The sequence below is a fragment of the Topomyia yanbarensis genome, chromosome 2 (genome assembly GCF_030247195.1).
Source record: "Topomyia yanbarensis strain Yona2022 chromosome 2, ASM3024719v1, whole genome shotgun sequence".
Taxonomy (NCBI): domain Eukaryota; kingdom Metazoa; phylum Arthropoda; class Insecta; order Diptera; family Culicidae; genus Topomyia; species Topomyia yanbarensis.
The window spans coordinates 408,465,463-408,486,167 of record NC_080671.1 but is presented as its reverse complement, the minus strand read 5'-3'; the positions used below and the strand labels follow the sequence as shown (position 1 = coordinate 408,486,167).

Here is a 20,705-nt window from a genome sequence, read left to right as displayed (position 1 = left end):
ATTTCATTCTGATCGGGAATCTACGCTTCGACATTATTTTACGGATGCAAAATAGCTTGAGCACCTTGAAATTTCCGATTAATGTATTTTTCGATCAACCCTAATGCATATATATATATATATATATATATATATATATATATATATATATATATATATATATATATATATATATATATATATATATATATATATATATATATATATATATATATATATATATATATATATATATATATATATATATATATATATATATATATATATATATATATATATATATATATATATATATATATATATATATATATATATATATATATATATATATATATATATATATATATATATATATATATATATATATATATATATATATATATATATATATATATATATATATATATATATATATATATATATATATATATATATATATATATATATATATATATATATATATATATATATATATATATATATATATATATATATATATATATATATAATCGCATATGGTCGGTGTTAGGTCAGACCGGACTAAGTGACAGTGCATTGATTTCGAGAAAAACGCGTTTAAAGTTTGAATCGCAGCATCCTTTACATTATAATTGGAAAATATTTTTTACCATAATTCTTGTTTATTGTTTCATATTTCAAATCTGGTAAAAGTGGAATGTAGATGAAGAAATTCTTTATCCAGTGCTATCATTAACTCATTTTTTGATGTTTTGCGACTTGGTCCGGTCTGACTTAACACCGACCATATAAACTTAAAGAAAATATCTTGTGTATTAAATAACGGAACTAGCTCATATCTTGCTTGTTAGTTTTGGGGATCGTTTCCATTCGATTGAGTGATGTTCCGAATAAGTCATTATTTGTGCCAGATTACAACCACCACCCGAACAATCTACTAGACATTAATAAAAAAACATTCTGATGTTGGAGGTCATGGAAAATTTGAATACTGGTTCAAAGAAAAAACTGATAATCTTTTAATCGATGTGGATGCAATCGACACGGTCGATGGTTTCCAACTAATTGCACCAGTTTCTTGCTTTTTTAGTTCTTTGCACTAACGCACTAGTCTTCCCGGGAATGCGACAAGCCCAAAAACACTGAGATCAGTGTAACGTTCAAAATTATTATGATTCAAAATTATTATGAAGAACGAGCCAGGGGTTTCTAAAGCAACGGAATAAGTTACGATTCCATGAATGAGAATTAACTAGCAGAATAGGTCACCTGAATTACACAGTGATTTCTAATAGTAAAATGGAATATTTGAGCATTCCAGTGCATTAGTAATAGAAACATAATTTCGATGCAGGAATTGGGTTGATGTGGAAATCTGTCAATATCAGTTCATCGAACTTCGAAGCAGTCATGTTTTAGATAATCAAAGTACTATTCTAATAAACAAATGACACCGATTCCACAACGCCAGACCTATCTGCTATATGTAGCATGTGGTAAGATCCTATTAGTTAGCTGCTGCATTGATAGCATGGATTATGTGAAACGCAGTGCTATACGCATTATGTGAATGTATTTTAAACTCACTAGCGACAATCAAATCAATAAAAAAGTCGAGGATTGGATGAGCTCATGGCAATAGTTAGCCTACTAGAACCTGGATATAGTGAAAATTTTAGTTATGTATATAATACTTTTTGATACACTATATTATGACATTCGTTTGTTGAGAAACAAAATTTTGGTATGATTTTATACCGTGAGCTGATACGCTAACCGAAACTCGTAACAGAAAAAAATCAAGCATTGTTGTATATCAAATATTATACATTAACGATATAGTCCACTCCTGTAAATCTCATATGAACCATAAAGGACATCTCGTCGCTGTTGTGCTATCTTATGACAAACGCCATTTTGGGGTAAACTGAGTTAGATATGCCACATTACTTGTCCAAAAAATCTCTACAAAGTGGCGTTTACAGAATTTTGATATTCTGTTTGGTTACTGAGATATAGCGAGAAACGTGCTGAGAAATTTTTAATTTTTTGCTTCAAATGACTGTGTCTAGGGATTCGCTCAAATTATCTTTATGTATGAGATGTTTTTATATGTAAAACTATCTGATAAACACAATGGCATAATCATTTTCGAAACAAAAATGCACGAACTGTGAGAAAAATGCAATTTAAGTTTTAAACTGGAAATATAGCATATTTGGCAACACTGTAACCAAAAATAACTATTTTTTCTAGATTCCCTGACTCATTTCCTTCAAAATGTATCTCACCGATTGTTTATAGACCAAATGAAGCCAAAGATATGAATAAAAGTTAATAATTGATGATTTTTTTCTATAGAAAATTTTCCATGCACGATTATGACACGCCATACAAATTTTGTTATCAATACACACCTATGACACGTGTGAGACCGACTTTTGTTTACATTTTTAAAGAAAACTCGCAATGTAATTAACCGATTTTCGTAATATTTGAGAGATCAATGCAGAATAGATAGAAGCATCATTTGTTTTCTTTGAATTGTTTATACCATTTATAAGTTTCAAGATACTCAATCTCAAACTTTAAAAATCGTTTTTCTCGAAATGTGCAAAATGGCGCTTGTCATAAGATAGCACAACAGCGACGATCTGTTGATGAAAAAGGATTAGAGATAGGAGATTAGGATAGAGGTCCTAAAAATGCAAAAATAAAAATATTATTTTTTGACAGACCCCCTTAAGGGGAACTTAAAGTAAATAATCAGAAAAGGTTGCGAGGCTATATCTAAGAACCAAAGAAGAATATTTTAAGAACTTCGGTATATTAAAGAGACAGAAAATTAAATGTCCCTATTTTATCAGTTTAAAATTCGCCAAGGGGCTGATAAAACGCGTCTTCACTGTACCTCTACTATAATATATTGTAATGTACCGAAAACTGTCATACGGAAAAATTTACAGTGCACTAGCAACCTTTTGTTTTATGGTGGCGCTGGTGTTGTTTCTGGTAAGAAATGCAGAAGTATATTGTTATTTTATAATATTTGTTCAAATCTAATCATTTTTCCACCCTCATGGGAATATTCATACGTATTATTTTAATGATTTTCATTACGTTCCACCCTCGCATTGTGTCACAATATTATTGAACCCCTGATGATGTAAATAGTCATATGATATCTCCCCCTCAAAACTTTGTATGCATTTAAAGACGAAGCAAATTTCTAAACTAGAAATTAAAATAACGCAATCACTGGGGATAGCAACTCACGATAGTAGATACAAGACACTAGATTAGGATTGTCACTGATGTTCCCATTGTTTTCGCTTCGAAGCATGTTTTTGTTTTCGGTATATATCTGTCAAGGTATCGAACATCTCTCTAGTAGAAGTCTTTGGTCCACACTCTTAGTACACGCAGAAAAATGTGGTCTAATTGTAACAACAAACCGTTCAGCTGAATTTCATATTGGTAAAATTCAGAGTTTGCATATTTTTGATTTCCGTGTCTTTAATTCTGTTGTGATGTTTATGCATTGAAGATCGTATTATTTTTCGATGCATAAAATATACAGCAGAAGAAACGAGAGATAAATAGAAAAATGAGATGAAATTTGCTATGAAACAAATTTGTTTGTCGCATACTATAATAATTTTGATGCACGCCACATGAATTGCAATAGTTTTCACATTTTATTTTAGCGTGACATACGATTTTTATGTGCTGCTACAAATTGCAAAAAATCATGTGTGAAATCAATAGATTCAATATAGCGAGTTCTCTCGGTGTAAATTTTCGACTGTTATTGTTATGGAATGAAAGAGTTTGTATATACCACACACGGAAATGAAAATTTATCAAAATTCGGTACATTATTAGACAATTTGTGCATTCTAATTAATGAAAATACTCCAGCCAAGAATGGTTTTGTTTTGTTTGCCAAAAGGAACAAAAATGATTATTTGCTATTGAACGATAGAGGATTTTTTTTCTTTCTTTTTTGGCCCATTTGACAGATATATACCAGAATCAAAACAAATATGTTACTCTCACGGATGTCAATGACAATCCTAATCTAGTGTTCTGTATCTACTCTCAGGATGGTTCAAAAAAAATTTAACGAATTTTGATTCGCCCCTCTGCTTGTGTAAATAGTTTGCTTCCAACATGACAGAGTTCGAAATTCTTTTTTTTTTGGCCAAATTTCAGATTGATGAATAAACTCTCAATTTGAAATAGATTGCTGTAGGCTGTACAAACAGGTTTTGCGAACAAGAGTTTTTTGTAAACTTCAGGTGATTTTTTTATTTTATTTAAAGTGAAAACCCGATTTTGTCAACCTCTTATGAAAATTGGTAGTTAGTAGTTTGATGGGGTCTAACAGACGAACCAAGTTGAATTCGAGAAATTCTTTCTTGAGCATATTTTTTCTAATCTTAGAGATCCGAAATTCGCACAACTTATTTTTTTGAAATTTTGCAATGTTAGACCCCTTTAAGGGAAATTCCAAATAAATAATCAGAAAAAAGTGACTTACGAAAAATATTTTAAAAGCTTCGGTTAATTAAAAAGAAAGGTAATATAGGTTCCGATTTCGTCAATGCCTCTGCTTCATCAGCATAAAATTCACCAAAGGGCCTATAAAAACGGGTTTTCACTGTATATAGAGGAATATCGCGTCTCCAAGTAAATGGAGCAGTGTCCTTAGTTCAAAACGGAATTGCCGATATAAATTTAATAGCGGAACGCATTTGCCTAGTGTTCAACTACAATAGCACCGTTTCCATGAAATCCATAACATCAAAACAGCCGACAACCGGAATATGTTTCAAGCGCATGCAAATAATAGACATTCACTCAAAAGCAGGCAAACATTTTTTCGGAGAAAGATAATTCAACCCATTTTGGACCTGTTTTTATTGCATTTCAAAGGACCATCAAAACAAATATGTTTGCAAAAGATATTGCCTGTGAAGCTAAACTCCCACCGATCTACCTGAGTACTGCCAAAAGGTAGGCACTTCTTTTTTGTTTACACAAGCAATCCTCACCAACATCTGCTTCAAAACGTGTCCTTATTTATTGCACTACCTGCATGAACATCCCGCAAACGAACCTATTTTTTCGAATCACAAAAACATGGAATTCCCTTCATCGATTCCACTTCAACCGTTCGACAATGCCGAAAAAATGGAAATATGTAATCGCTCACAATCACTACCATAACAAATTGAACTCGAACTTCACTAACATCGGGAACAAAATGATCGTTGGACGAGTAACAACTATCGGAACACTTACCGTTGCCAGCTCGCTGTGAATCCGGCGCTGCGAAAATGCTAGACTGCTGCCGATTCTTCGAGTTGCGTGGAGTCTGAGGCATGTTGTCGGAACCGAACAGATCGCTGCTTCCACCACCTGGGGGCTTCAGAACTCTGAAAATGTAGAAAAGTAGAGAAAAATTGCATTAATTTTCCGTTTCAAATTGATATGCGGATTCTAGTAGCACAGGGAAATCATATAATAAACTCGGACGATTGATAAAAGTTCAGGATTGAACAGTTACCCGATCGAATGTTTCAGCAACAGTCGAACTTACTGTCTGTGCTCCATTTTGCTTGATAGATTTATCGAACCGAAAGAAGGACTGAGTAACAACCGGGACAGGCTCGCGTTTGACCTGGTTTAGCACTGTTTTAGAACGACAATTGAGGCCACGGTAATATAATAACGATCGGAGAGATTCGATGATTGTAAAATTATTGTACCACACACTCTGGTCTGACAGAAAGCACGAAATGGAATGAACACCCTTTTCAGCCCAGGACTAGTTCAGGAGGACAACCGCACAGTTCAAGTCGACACGAAACTGACGAGTGCGCGCCTTGCTTGCTGGAGGTCGCCGCCGCCGTCTGGCTGGTCTTCCGTTACCCGATGTGGTTGTGTGGGTGCCGCAATGGAATGAATGCGAAGCCAAATACAACAAAAAAAATGTGAAGAGAGCAGGAAAACGGTTCGCCTTTTACCGAAGAAGGATGCGAAAAGTAAATAAAATCTGTCAGACTACACAACGACACGACGACAGACTGTTGGCCGGTTGGCATGAGTCACACACTTGGCTGCTTTGTTTTTTTTTGTTCGTTCCACGCTGTTCTTCCTGATTCTCCTGATGCGATTGGCAAAGAACGGAACAGATTCGCCCCAGCTGTTTCGCCAAAGAGGGATTTGTGTGGCAACAGGGAGTAGCGAATTTTTTCGCCGTTGTGGACATGAGTTAGTATCCGAGTTTTTAATAAATCGAAACACTGAAGACCCGTTTTTATCAGCTCTTTGGTGAATTTTAGGCGGAGAAAACAGGGACATTAACAAAATCGGGACATATATATTATTCTTTTTAAGAAACGGAAGCTATTAAAATATTCTTCTTTAGTCCCTAGATATAGCCTCATAACCTGTTCTGATTATTTAGTTTGAATTTCCCTTAAGGGGATGCATTATGCACAATGCAAAATTTAAAAAAAAAATAGAAATTTTATATTTACATATTTCGGATCTCTAAAATAAGAAAATGCTCTAAAAAAGATTTACTCGAATTCAACTTGGTTCGTCTGCTAGAGCCCATCAAACTACCAACTACCAATTTTCATATGAGGCTAACAAAACCGGGTCAAAAAGCTGATAAAATCGGGGGCTGATAAAATCGTGTCTTCGCTATAGTTAAGCAATAGAACCATTTTTTTAATATTTTATTTTCTATTTGATTATATTGTGACTTTTTTCATCCCTATTGTTTACATGATTTAGTTAATTATTATTAAGATATAATATGCTTTCGCAGTTAAGTGTGTAAAAAAACAATATTTTCACTGTGACAGTGCAGTAATTTTATAATACTTTGCACAATGACAAAAGAAAAGTAATCAACTTTAACGTTTCCATTACAAATTAACTTCATAAAAAAAATCCCGTGCAAACCCTGATAAAAAATATTATACACGAACTTTAACCGATATAGAGCACCGATTCCACAAATTATTTATATGATACACTGAACAAATCGTTAAGCTACTAAATCATACGATGTTTATTAGAGTAGTATTACCAACTGTAATTACGACCATGCGCTTACTGTGGACAGACTGTAATTTCTATCCGGGTTATTCTTTTAAATAATAAAATACAACCAATATGATTAATACTAGATTTCAAAGTACACAATGTTCCGGTATTTACATGACAACTAAAATACCTTCAAAATGCCCCATTGCGTCGTATGAACGCGTATAAACTTTTATATCAACATATGAATATTTATTCTGTCGTTTTTCGCTCAATGTGAAGGTATTGTGTCTGTTGTCAACAACTTTAATTCACAAGAGAAAACAATGAAAGCATTTTGACAGGTCAATGTCAGGAAATACAATTTTACGGCGCAAGTACATTTCCTAATAAGGCGCAAAATCAACACGTTACTGTGCCTTATCGAGCGGATGAAACTTCACCACCTAAACACAAACACAACACAGGTAGTCACAATCCGATCTGGGCCAACAGTTTCTACTGCTTGACGAAGAGTTATCAGTACGCAAATATCATTATGACATATGAGTTCTATGTTAATCGATTAGATATGTGAAGTCGTTAAACTAATGGATTTTATATCGCCTCTGAGAACATCGATTACCAGTACGTTACCGTTGCATCGCCTGCAGCTGAACTTCCCCTACAAAATTCCACAACCTTTCCAGTAAATCATCTTGAACGGGAAATGCTATCAACGAAAGAGGACCATGCAAGCTTGCAAAATGAACCAACGTGACAGTGAGTCACTCACTACTATACCAGCAATGAAAGGCGACAGTTTGGGTTAGTGTTCGTAAAAGGAACGGTTTTCTCTCGCACACATCGACGTTTCTCGCAGTCGGTCGTCGGGTCGGAACGTGTCCTGCCAGACCAGACTTAACATGGCTGGCGCAGGTCAATGAACATGCACGCACGTACCTATGAATGGAACGGCATTTTCTTTTTTTTGTTATTCGTCCCCGTGCTGGTATGCAGATTCGTTTCTCGCGTAACCTTGGGTCCTTTTCGTGTCAAAATGAATTCGAATACCTAATCTAAATATGAATAATTAGCATTCGGATTAATTAGTGTTGATATATGAGGATGTAAATGGAGTGAGCGTTATTATACCTTCGCGACCCAATCCGGAATATGGTCTTTTATAAAAATTGCGGCCATCGACAGAACAAAGTTTTTGTTCTTTCTAAGTAGAGAATATGTTAGTTTTAACTCCACGAATGGATTAGTTTTGATCTCTTATTATGTCTCCTAAGTGATACAGTAAAATCTACCAACAATACTAGTCATTCATGTATTGGTCAGGGATACCAGGTATCTTTTTCAAATGTCTTCACATTTTATAGAAAATGTTTTCATTTGTCTTTAACGGCCAGAATTCTGAATCGGTTATTGATTTTGAGCCAGAGTTCTGCCAGAAGTCAGCCAGACATCCGAATAAATTTGTCTTCAAAATGAAAAACTCGTCTTCACAACATTTCAAATGTCTTCAAAATGAAGACAAATCTTCAAATCTGGCATCTCTGATATAGAAAAATAATAGAAATATGCGGGTAAGAACGGGTTGCCACCTCTACTGAGACTTCGACCAGGAGATTTTTACTGACTTCAAGACAAACATGAGTATGCGCTGAAACCAGACAAAATTTGACGAATCAAAGTGACTCCTCGATAACATAACACTTTTATCGATTTTTAAAACCTAATGAATTAAATAACTTTTTTATTATTTGTGTAAGCCTTCAGAACAACAGTACAATAGGAACAATGTATTAACAGAGTTGTAAGTTTTGTTTGTTTTCGATTTCGTCGGTTTAGTTCGATGTAGAATCTCGCTTGCCCAGTTAATCGTAAAGAATCCAAAAGTTTCAGCTATTCTCGCTGAAGGATAAGCCGATCGAGAATTGCTCTCCTCGACAGCTAACAGTCGTCTAGGAAAGCGAAGCAGCCAGGAGAGCAGCATTACCTCCGGAACCACACTGCGCTGTCCTCCAGGAACGCCAGAAAAAGTGAGAAGATTAATTTTGCTTGTTCAAAAAATACTTTGAACGAATCTTCGAAAAATAAAACCTGAACCCATATAATGGTACGAGCTGTACTTACACTTTTAGAATTTATTGTACAGATCAAATTAAATACAATAATGAAAAATTTCAAATTATCCATTGTCTCACTCGATCTGGAGAAATCGATGTAAAACCTGGCAGTCCGGAGATCGCCCCCTGTAGCTATTCCATATGTACATATGACCCAAAAAAATGAGTCATTCGAAAACGGTGAAGTTCAGTTGCTGGACTACGAAATGAATATCTCAAAATCGTCCAATGGGGGTCCTTCGATAGACCGACGTTGAACGACGTGCAATAATTCGTTCAACAGATTTCCATTATTGGACTCGTGTTTGTGGGGTCTCAGTGCGCAGATGTATATTTGTAATTAAGATATTAAAATCGCTCTGCATGTGCTAAATTATGCAAACGATAGAAACAAAATTATATAAATGACCACGACAATACTGCTCAGTTCGTATTGTTTAAGTTCGAACTGAGCGTATTTGAAAGTCTGGTGAATTCATTGCATTCATTCCATTTGATTATGCATTACGATTGGTCTGCCATCACACTATGACAGTCTATGAAAAACAAATAACAATATGACGATAAAATTCACCTCGCAGCTAAGTTACTCGGTTACGATTAAAACACGATAAGGTTCTTAAACCAATGTATTTTACACAATTTGTTCAATAGATTACAGATTACGGGACTTAGTAGTACGCGGTTACGTTGTTCGATTTTTTTTCCTAACTTTTTGAATGTAACGACCATTAAATTGTACAAACGAGTAGTGTGCAAAAGCAATAGCACTTAGAACTATATGGAAAATAGAGATCTGCTGTCATTTCGAAAAATACTTTGTTTTAAAAACCGTTTTTTGGAACATGATTCTGACGGCGCCGGTAGTTGAGTGGTAAGCATGACCGCCACTCATTCTAGTTGGCCTGGGTTCAATTCCAGCCGAGGTCGTTGAGATTTTTCTGTGGTGAAAAAAGCTGTGGTCACGTCTTCCTTCGGAAGGGAAGTAAAGCCGTTGGTCCCCGGTCCATGAGTTGATGGATCTATATTTCGTACAGATAGTGGAGTCACCTCTCTGGCGTCGGTAAAGAAGAAGTAGAATCCAACTTCTAAACTTACTAACAAATATCCTCCTCCCGTGATACTTGTGGAGTGCGCAGTAGTATATACGGCCTCTAGAAAAATCAAGTATTGGACTAACAATTCCTTCCCTTTCCTTCCGCGATCTACGTTCGAGCCTGGCCGGCGCGCCGGTATTGATCAATAAACACTTTAGGATTACCAGAAGTTGCACATTGAAAGATGTTTCGCTACTCCCAAGCATAATTATCTACTGATTCCCTGCGCAACTTCAGCTAGTCTAGATCGATAACGGAGTAGCAGCCAGGGGTGGTCGCACAAGCTCAAGCTCTCATTTTGGAACATGGTTCTATGAAAATCAAATGACTTAGAAATTCATTTCTAACCTTCAACCTTTACCAAACAAATAAGGTTTTTCAGGGTGATCTTGTTATCTACGCATTTGTAAAGCTTTCAGTATAATGAAATAAAAGCAATTCCAAACTCAAATCTCATAACAACTAATATACACAAAAACCATTTCGAGATTACATCGAATCTCGATGGTTCATACACGGAAAAATCCGTTCATAAATTAATGAAAGAATCATGATTTCGTGAACTGAACGACTTACGAAAATCGTGACCATGTTCCTGAAATTCTAAATAACAAACCTCGTATTCCTGAAACTCTGTGTTTTCAAAAAACTAGTTCGAGCCAAAAATATAAGGGAGACCGGGGCTAGTTGGCGGTGTTTTCAGTTTTCATTTTCTAGCGCTTTGATTTTGGTAGATCTTGCAAAATAGAACACGTTGCATGAAAGGGCAGACTGTTGGCAACATTTCTGAATTTTATGAAAATGTTTGTCTTCATTTCTAGAGACAAAAATATGTGGCGCGGAAAAGCCGCCAACTTACCCCAGCCCCGGGGTAAGTTGGCGGCATGTATGGGTTAAGTTGGCGGAATACCCGAAAATAAGCAATCAAATGGAAATTTAATTAAATCAGTGGTCCTTATGAAATGTGCCGATTGTCTTTTCAATAAAACTGTATATTATTCGACACTTTTCATTATATATTTTTTTTTATTTTTTTTACGTTTTAACGACATTCAATTAGCTAGAGATTACTGGGTAGGGAAAGTTATGAAACTTAGAGCCATAGTACTCAAGTGAGAGCAAGGATGTGAAGTAAACAGATCGGAAAACTAGAAGTGGCAGGGTCATTAGAACAGGCTTTATATCGTGCGGGCTTAATTTTTGCCTTCTGATAATGAGGGTCGAGCTTAGGCAGAATAACTACGAATCACCCGAGTTCACTATCATGTGTCCTTGATAAAGATTTTTCATTATATTTCAGTTTCAATACCCCGTCATTTTTACTTCGAATTGTACTACATGTTCAAAAGAATATTTTCGAAATTCTTCAGGCTATTGGCCGAAATAATTGTCCCCTGCATTGACGAGAGACACAAGAAAAAGTTTCTTTTGATTTGGAGTGAATTCCAGAAAAGAAAATATGTGATGACTATTTTTGCACTGTAAATAGTACCGCCAACTTGCCCCGCGTGTGTCACCTCCAACTTACCCCAACAGCACATTTTATAAAAAAAATATTTTAAAAATTACTTTTGTGTATAGATAGGTGTAATATCTATACGGATACTAAAAGCTCTTTTCACGCACTATCGAAAAATATAATCATTCGGGGAACAGGTTGAAAACCACCTTAAATAACACAAAATGTTTAAAATTAAGAAAATTTACAAAGTATGCTCAAAAACACAATATCGCCCACAGCTTCTACAAAACAAAATATTTTGCAACAAAAACACATTGGATAATGCGTTTCATATTACTTGAGGTTCACAACGAGAGACAGCGCTTTATGACTAATATAAATGGAGAAAAGGGGATTCCGCTAACTTACTCCAACCGCCAACTAGCCCCGGGCACCCCTATTGATGGTCATATTTGGTTTGAAAAGATTTTAAGTTTGAAACTAATATAAAATTCAAACTAATTTAAAATTTCTCAACAAGTTAAAATTTTTCTGGACCTCCCCCTGAATTCGCCACTGGTCCTGGAAAAATGCAGAGGATTCCTTCTCGTGGACGATGAAACCCTCGTCAAGCTATGTTTCATGAAGATTTCTAGATACATGTTTTATCTAACTACAGAACGCAGTCACATCCCTAGTAAACTCAAGTCGTAAAAACTGAGGATAATTGTTGATGTATTAATATATGTACTACGACAATTTTTGATATATTAAAAATGATTCGATGCCGGGAGCTACAATTTTAAATTGCTTTGACATGGTCTACTCTGATTCAATAATTTTATGTTTGTTGTCGTCAATAAAATCGTCTAGAAAATGATGATTGGGTAAGAAATTTGCAGTAGCAGGTTCGAAACCAAGCATCTCATCTCCAATAAAACGAAGGACTCAAAGCAGCAAGAGTGCGTGAAGAAATGTATACTATTTTTTCATGCCCGTGCATAAAGATTCAAAAAATTCTGACCTGATTTGGCAAGCTGCCACTACAGCAGGAAGGTGCCGCGACAATATTGTCGCACTTCGACAAGAAGGATACCAATCCATCCAACTGCTCGCAGTTTGGTTCAATCGAAAAGTATTGGGCAATTATCGGATTGAAGAGAACTAGGAAAACGATTTAGGACACTGCACAAATCACTAAATATTAAGAAGAATTTAAGAAAAAATGGCCGCTTAGGTGAACCAGTCCACCGTGTGGCAACTGAATCCGAACCCCGCCGGAAAAATTTTGCATCTTTTTGTGTAAGTGCAATAAATTACATTATTCTTACATCAGATCAATCTCGAACAACACGTGGTTTTATGTTTCCTAATTTTAGGTCTTTAGTAAGTTGAGATTTGATCTAGAACCAAATATTTTTATATCCCACTATGAATTAATTTTTTAATTTTTTTTTCCAGTGATCACAAAAAAATTAATTTAATATAAACTGCTGCGAAAGAATATCGGTAGTTTATAAGTTTTTTTCGTGTCTAATTTGTGAAATGTATAAATCTGCTGAATGATTATCTTTACCCCACCATTCGTAGCTAGTTGCATTAACGCGGACGGAGCTTCCTGTTCGAAACTGTAAACCAACCAAACCGTTATACAGAGCTGGCAGTGTTTATGAGCTGTGATGTGGTAGGATTGTTTGCTGCAACAGAAAATAAAGCTTTTTTGAAACGATAAAGGAAACTTTTGGACGTTTCTGAATTTATTAAATCCGTAATAGATTCGAAATATTGGATTAATACATAATTTTCTCTTGGAAATATCGGACGACATGCCCGAGCCCGCATAGAAGCTTGCCACATTGATGTACAGTGCACGACCAAATATCATGCTTGATGTCGCGATAATACAACAGCGAGATTTCACTGAGAAGCACAATTTCAAATCATCGGCGTAAACCAGTTTTCATCCCACACCAAGCAACAAAGCATCGTTGAAGAATAATACAAATTGTAGAGGTCCCATGTTGCTGCCTTGAAGGACTCCAAATTTTTCGTAAATTGTGACGAAACACAAGAGCCAAGCTCTACTCAAGTATAAACCCAGCCATTTCACGAAATTCCGTGATGCGCCTAGCCGTGACATTTTTGTTCATAAAATTAAGTGGTCAATTTGGTCGAATGCAGCTTTTAAGCCAGTGTACACTGAATCAATTTGTGCATTTTCCTCAATCTGCGTGATGCAAGTTGATGTAAAATCTAAAAGATGTGTGCTTACGGATCGTCCGGGCATAAAGCCTCGTAGATCTGTGGAAATATAACTTGATTATGATTAGCATTTCGTGCACGACGGAGCCTCTGCTCCGAAATTGTACATCAACGCTAGTCATACTGAAAAGACAGTATATTGAGCACCAATTTCACAAATATTGTTAACCACCATTCTCTCTAGTGCGTAAAAAATATTTTTTAATTTTTTTCTTCAGTAAAACATGTTGCGCTACGTTCTAACTTACTCTATCTTCCCTATATGTCACAAAATGGAACATTTTGTCATACACCATCACCCTCCACCTCCACCTTCCAATAAAACGTTACGTAATTTACGATAGGTTTGGCACATTGGTACCAAATTAGTAAATTAGTTTTTTTTTTCATTTTTCTTTCAAATCCTATTCCTATTTCTAGTAGTTAGCAAAAGAAACACGCGTGCATGTCATTGTATATCCGACATACAAATTCGGTCGTTTCAGGTACTTCGGTAGTGCTTATATAGCTCAAAATGCACTCCAGTTAGCATAACAACGCGCGTGAATATTGATTGCATATAAGTCTACATCTTATTTAATCGTTCGCCGAGAAAGAAAACAACACATATTTTTTGTTGCATTGTATTACGGAATTACGTATTACGGAAAAATTCTTAAATTACAATGGTATTCGCATATCTATTCCTACAAATGTCTCGAGATAGTAATGGTCATCGTTTTTGGTATTTCTTGCAAACTGCGAACCTCCGAATTAATTCAACAAACGATACATCTTTCTTAACTTTCCGGCAGCCGGCTGTCCAGAGCAATAAACACATAATAATACTTTTGCGAGTTGCCTAGATCGTATCACTTATCTATCTAATTATTTTATATTCAAAACTATGTTATCCATGTATAGTATCATAATACACTGAGATGAGCTTCAGACACCAAGACGATCGGCGTTTCTGCGTTTTGAACCGCACCAAATATTCTTGAGATACTCTACATTACGCGAGCATCGAGTTCCAATTTACTGCTTATCAATCTGCAGGAATCCTGTTCAAGGTGCCGACGAAGTTTTGCACAAGATTCCGATGATAACATGATAATGAACATGTCAGGGTTCTGACAGATTTTCGATCAGGGCTCTAATGAAATATGTTGGAATTAATAATGATATAAACTCTTAATATCAGTGTATCGATTTTGTTGGCTATTTTCGGCAAATTTGAGACTAAGAGAAACGAAAGCAATGAAATTGAAAGACGAATAGGTATCATAGAGCGAATCAGTTATAAACTTAGAACGGAAAACTAGAACTAGGCAGGCTCATATGGGCATGATCGAAAGGAAATGTGAAGAATTCTTTGCCTTATGCAGAGTAGGAGTTGGGCGTTGCACCCAAGTCTACCGCATGGTCTATGGTAGGTAAAACATGATGATGGGTTATGTTCTACCATAGACCATGCGGTTGACTTGGGTGCAACGCCCAACTCCTACTCTGCATAAGGCAAAGAATTCTTCACATTTCCTTTCGATCATGCCCATATGAGCCTGCCTAGTTCTAGTTTTCCGTTCTAAGTTTATAACTGATTCGCACTAGGATACCTATCCGTCTTTCAATTTCATTGCTTTCGTTTCTCTTAGTCTCAAATTTGCCGAAAATAGCCAACAAAATCGATACAGTAGAACCTTGCGGCAATTAAAACATAGTAACATCTTAATATCAGTGTTTCAAATAAACCACACATTTCACACCAAGGAGCCTGTTTCCAAAGGAGCGGTGGAAACCAATCATTGTTACGCACGTTTCTGGGAGTGAGTAAAAAAATCAAAGCAATCCAAGTGGGTTTTGACTCTTAGGTTTTCACTCCTGGTTTTGGCTCTTCCTGTCCACTCCGGTTTGTTATTCTTGTTCTCTCGCCGCTTATAGACCGAAATTAATTTTAAACTTTGCTAAAAGGTCTTCAAGATTTGTATGTTTAATTTCTCAATTATCCTAGCAGTAGTTACAGGGTGCGCCAGCTGAATGTATCCTTTTACAACATTGAACAACTTCGCCATTTTTTAGCATTTTCACAAGTACACAAGTGTTTCAGGATTTTTTATGCCATTTAAACCAGGTTTATTATACAACCTAGATTATATAACCGCCCCCCATTTGATCCACAAAAAACAGCTCTTTTGCAGGCATTTTGCATGACATTGAACAGCATATCGGGCTTAATCGCAGCAATTTCAGCTCGTATATTAACTTTGAGTTCGTCAAGGTACTTAGGTTTGTTAGAATACACTTTACTTTTCAAGTAACCCCACAGAAAAATATCTGGCGCCTTTAAATCCGGAAAATGAGGAGGCCATTCCAAATCATCATTTTTTGAGACAACGCGTCCTAGGAATTTGCTCTGCAAGAACTTGATTTCGGTGTGGCAAGGTGCCCCGTCTTGTTGAAAATAGAAGTTTTTAAGACCTTTTTTCTGCATTTGTGGACAGACAGTGCGCCAAAATCCAACGGTAGCGTGCGTTGTCAATGGTCATTCCCTCTTTGAAAAAATAAGGACCGATGATTGTTTTGGAGCACACTCCGGCCAAAACAGTTACTTTCTGGTCGTGCAGTGGTGTTTCATGTATAACGTGTGGGTTATGTGTCCCCCAAATTCGACAATTTTGTTTATTAACTCCGCCGGAAAGGGTGAAGTGAGCCTGCCATATTTTTTACGATAAGCACGCACAGTTTTCACTATTGAACGATCGTTTTCAATGTAAGGCGATTTCAGCGCGATTTCTTTTGGCGTAAATCGACTTATAGCTAAAATGGCACTCCTTCGAGGTCTATCGAAAAAAAGCTTTCGCCATGAACTGTACCAAGGATCTGTTTTGCTTTTGAGCTTGATAAAATGAAAATTGAAAATTTAAATTGAGCTCGGGCTTTTAAACTGTATGCTGCAATTATAATCTAGTAACCTGTTTTCACTCCTTGGCGGTTTTCACTCCTCAGGAGCCAAAAACCATGAGTGATGAAATCATGGATTTTAAAGATTTGTCAAACTATGGCTTTTTCAACGCATGCTGATTGGAGTGATTTTTGAAACACTGCTTAATATATTGCCAATAATACATAAACTTAGCCGTTACTTAAATAATTAAAAGGCTGACAGATGCAGCATTTACTGCCAACATAAAAGAGAAAGTTTCCGCCTAGGTCCAAGTGGCTGACAATTATACATTTGTTTCAGGCTAATATCCTACTAAACTAATCAATTTAATAAAAATATACTCACCGGTTAACACTACAGGGCGGAAGATAAAAGCCGTGGCCATGTTCACAGCTCGTATGACTTTCATCTCTCAAACAGCGGGAACATAGGTACATATATCCATTACATACAAGATAAGCGCAGAAGTGGCTGCGCTGCGAATGCAAATTAAATTAGTTCACGCCACATGCTGTACGGAAACGGAGCAATTCACTGCCGCCAGGCGTGTAATCTTCCAGGTGACAAAAGTGATTTTTCCCGTCGTTGGACAGTGCAACCGTGTTGCGGTCCCTGTTCCGACACTGGTAATTGCCGTAAGCTCGTATATTTCTGCTGATACTATGTAGCTGTTATGATTCCGCGACCGTGAAACGCAGTCTCCTAGCATGGGGTTGAATTTATTGCATTTGTTTAGTTGATTAATTAAAATTTGTTGCTCTAGTTCAATTGCTATTTACTATAGTATGCAACTGCGCGCTCCGGTCACCGTAAACTTTATAACAACAATAAATTGCCCGCGATGCTGGAACCATGATAAGAACTCCTCTTGGCGGGGACCCTATCAGGTCGGTCATCGTAAAGAATTCCTGTTAGCATTGGTCGGCCAGCCAGCTGAGTACACACACACACGCATTATTGATTTCACAGCCATCACTTCGAGGTCGATTGACCTCGAATAAAGAGATTGTTTTATTCACTTTCCGACAGCCAGCCAGACAAACATCCGAAGCCCCCAGTCGACCATTAGTCGCTACTATGTTGGGTGGGGGGTCCGCCCCATTCATCTCTTCCTGTACGCTCGGTCCAAACGGAAGTCTCACTCGACTGGAGCTCAGCGGGCATCAAAGAACGCGCCGGGCTGCATTGGCATGCGGCGCGGCAGTGCAGTGCCGGCCGAGGAGAAAGCTTCTCATTTCAATCAATTCATCAAACGACGTGTGTGTTAACCGTTTATTAAATGGTCGGTTTGCTTTCGTTGCCGATCGACAAACCAATCTCGCTTGCTGCGCTGGGTTGGGTCAGAAGAGAAGCGGAAGAACGGGTAATAGCTGGGATTTAGGGCTTGCAAAACATACCAACCTGAGTATAAATGTGCAAATCAGCATGACTATGCAGTCGGCGCAGACGCACATTTAGCAGCAATTTTGGATGTACGAACAACTGTTTAATCCTGCAGTAGGGAGTAGACATGCTGCTTCACGAATCATCGAAAATAGTTGTTTTAAAGTTTACGGTTTTCAAACTGGGTTCTAGTTTCGAAACTTTTTCAGATCATAATTAAACAACTCGCTTTGGTTGCGTTTTCAAATAGCGCCATTCAAATGGAGTTCTTTTCCTGAAACAGTTTCTAATTTCGAAATATTTCCCTCATTTATTCGCTCAGAAACAAAATATTATTTAATGGCTTGCTACCCTCTTCGAATCTATTCTGCTTGCTAGTCGTCTGCCTCCAGATGTGTTCTCGACTTTTTCGTCTATAAACGAAAAACAATAACAATTTCACGCTCTAATAATTCGCCAAGATCTCAATCTAAACCCCGCAGCAGCAAACAATCGCCCGGAGCAGCGCATCAACCACTACCACCAACCAGTCAAGTCAGTGGCGGACGAAAAAAAAGTGTGGAAATTTGATTAAACCTCCGTCATAAAAGTGCATGTTTTGTATTACGCTGCACTACCGCCACCGAAGCCGCGCGCCAGTTGCTATGCTGTGTTATGCTTCGATGAGAATAAATTAGTTTTTTTTTCTCGCTGATCATCATCATCTCTCCCTCGCTACTAGACCAAGACCATCTTCCGAGGTATGGATCAATCTGCTGGATGGGATTGTTAAGTCAAAGTCGATACCCGCTCCCTTCCTTATCCTCGCTGTAGTTACACAATCAGCCCCATTCCGTTACGTTGCGAGCAAAATTAAGGGCATCTCCGTACGTGTTGTTGGGAGTTGCACCGGTTACGAAGAACTAAAAAACGTTGATACAATTTTTCTATTATTATCGGTTCGCGCAGCATCATCATCATCACGTTCACGTTCGTTGTCGTGGCCATTATCAGCTGCGCTGGGCGCCCATTACAAGACCCCGTGGCGAGATCTGACTCTGGGCTGCTGCGCTGAGGAGCGGTTATAGTGTACGTATATTGCCCCGCAGAATGCGGAAAGATCTGCGCGCGCTGACTGGTGAGAAGAGCAGAAAAATCGACCTTGAACATTGCGTCCCACATAGCTACATAGGTGGATGGCGGATTGGCAGATTGATTCGAATGCGGTCGTGATGGCGGCAGCGGTGTCGGTGATTTGAAGCAATTTGGCACGCTTTTGGATTTGGTCTCAGCTTCGGGGGACCGAAGCTATTGTGTGCGTGCATTAAAATGTTTGCTGTCAATCTAGGATGACGTGTTTAGTTGAATAGATTGAATCCTGGGAAACTTTGTTGAACTATGATATAATATATTATATAAATTGAGTGCTGTTGCATTAGTAGGTTTAGAGGGAAAGGATACTTTGAAATTAGGATGTATGGCCAATATTGAAGCGCCCAGCCATATGCAGGTACACCTCGATTTCACCTATATTTTCCAAATATTTGCGGTAAATCAAATTTTATGTTAAATCGAAACATAGATGAAATATTTGATTTCGAAAATAATTAATTTTTTCATTCATCGCACGAAATATTTGCGAAAATATAACGGATTTTATCCACCTAACACCTATTTTTTCTTAACTATACAAATTAATTTCTCTGCTAAACATCAACATTTATCTCAACCTAGCAAACGTTTGCCAACTCTAACAGCTGTTTTTCGAAAAATTTCGTCAGAATTTAGGATAATTAATAAGAAATAATATTACTATTAGCAGTTCAGTATGTATTAGTTGAACAATATTTTGACGGATTTATTTCTAACATCAAATAATTTGGATTAAACCATTGTGTGCATTAGGAGCACGATACCCAAGTGAACGAATTTGTCCTTTAATTTCTTTTCATCAGCACTATGGCAGACTAACTTGACAGTCAGATAATCGTAGAATTCAAAACAGTAAACACCACTTGAATTCACGTGTTTACTTACTTCATTTTTATTAACGTGACTTTAAAATAGTATTTCATTCGTCACGCCATGAGTTCACGAGCTATACTAGTGCTCGCGAATGAAGTTCCGCAAGTACAGGAGTTCTACTTGCTGATGAGAAACACAGTGAAATCAAAACCAGGTTTCCAATAGCAAGCCAACAAGCCAATGAGTAGCTAATACTTCTTAAGATAATAGTAGGATTGAACCAAAATTTAGATTTAGATTTAAATTTAGAAAATCAAATAATTTCGACGTCGTCTCATCAGGATCAGTAAGATATTTTCATTACATTACCATGGAATATTAAAAAAAATCCGTTAATAAACATTCTGATGTACAACAAGGAGGTGGATACATACCACTAGAAGGTTGATATTTACTATCGGTCTCCGAACAAACCCAGTCTAGAGGCCGTGTAG

The 20,705-nt window shown here is 36.9% G+C and overlaps 1 protein-coding gene across 5 annotated transcripts in view; it reads right to left on the bottom strand.

Moving 5' to 3' along the window:
- LOC131685046 (microtubule-associated protein Jupiter) overlaps positions 1–20,705 on the bottom strand; it is a 181,006-nt gene that overhangs the window by 33,197 nt on the left and 127,104 nt on the right. For all 5 annotated transcript variants that reach the window (XM_058968430.1, XM_058968431.1, XM_058968432.1 and 2 more), the window contains exon 3: positions 5,287–5,420. In XM_058968430.1, the coding sequence (XP_058824413.1) occupies positions 5,287–5,420 (134 nt within the window). The remainder of the gene's footprint in view (positions 1–5,286; positions 5,421–20,705) is intronic.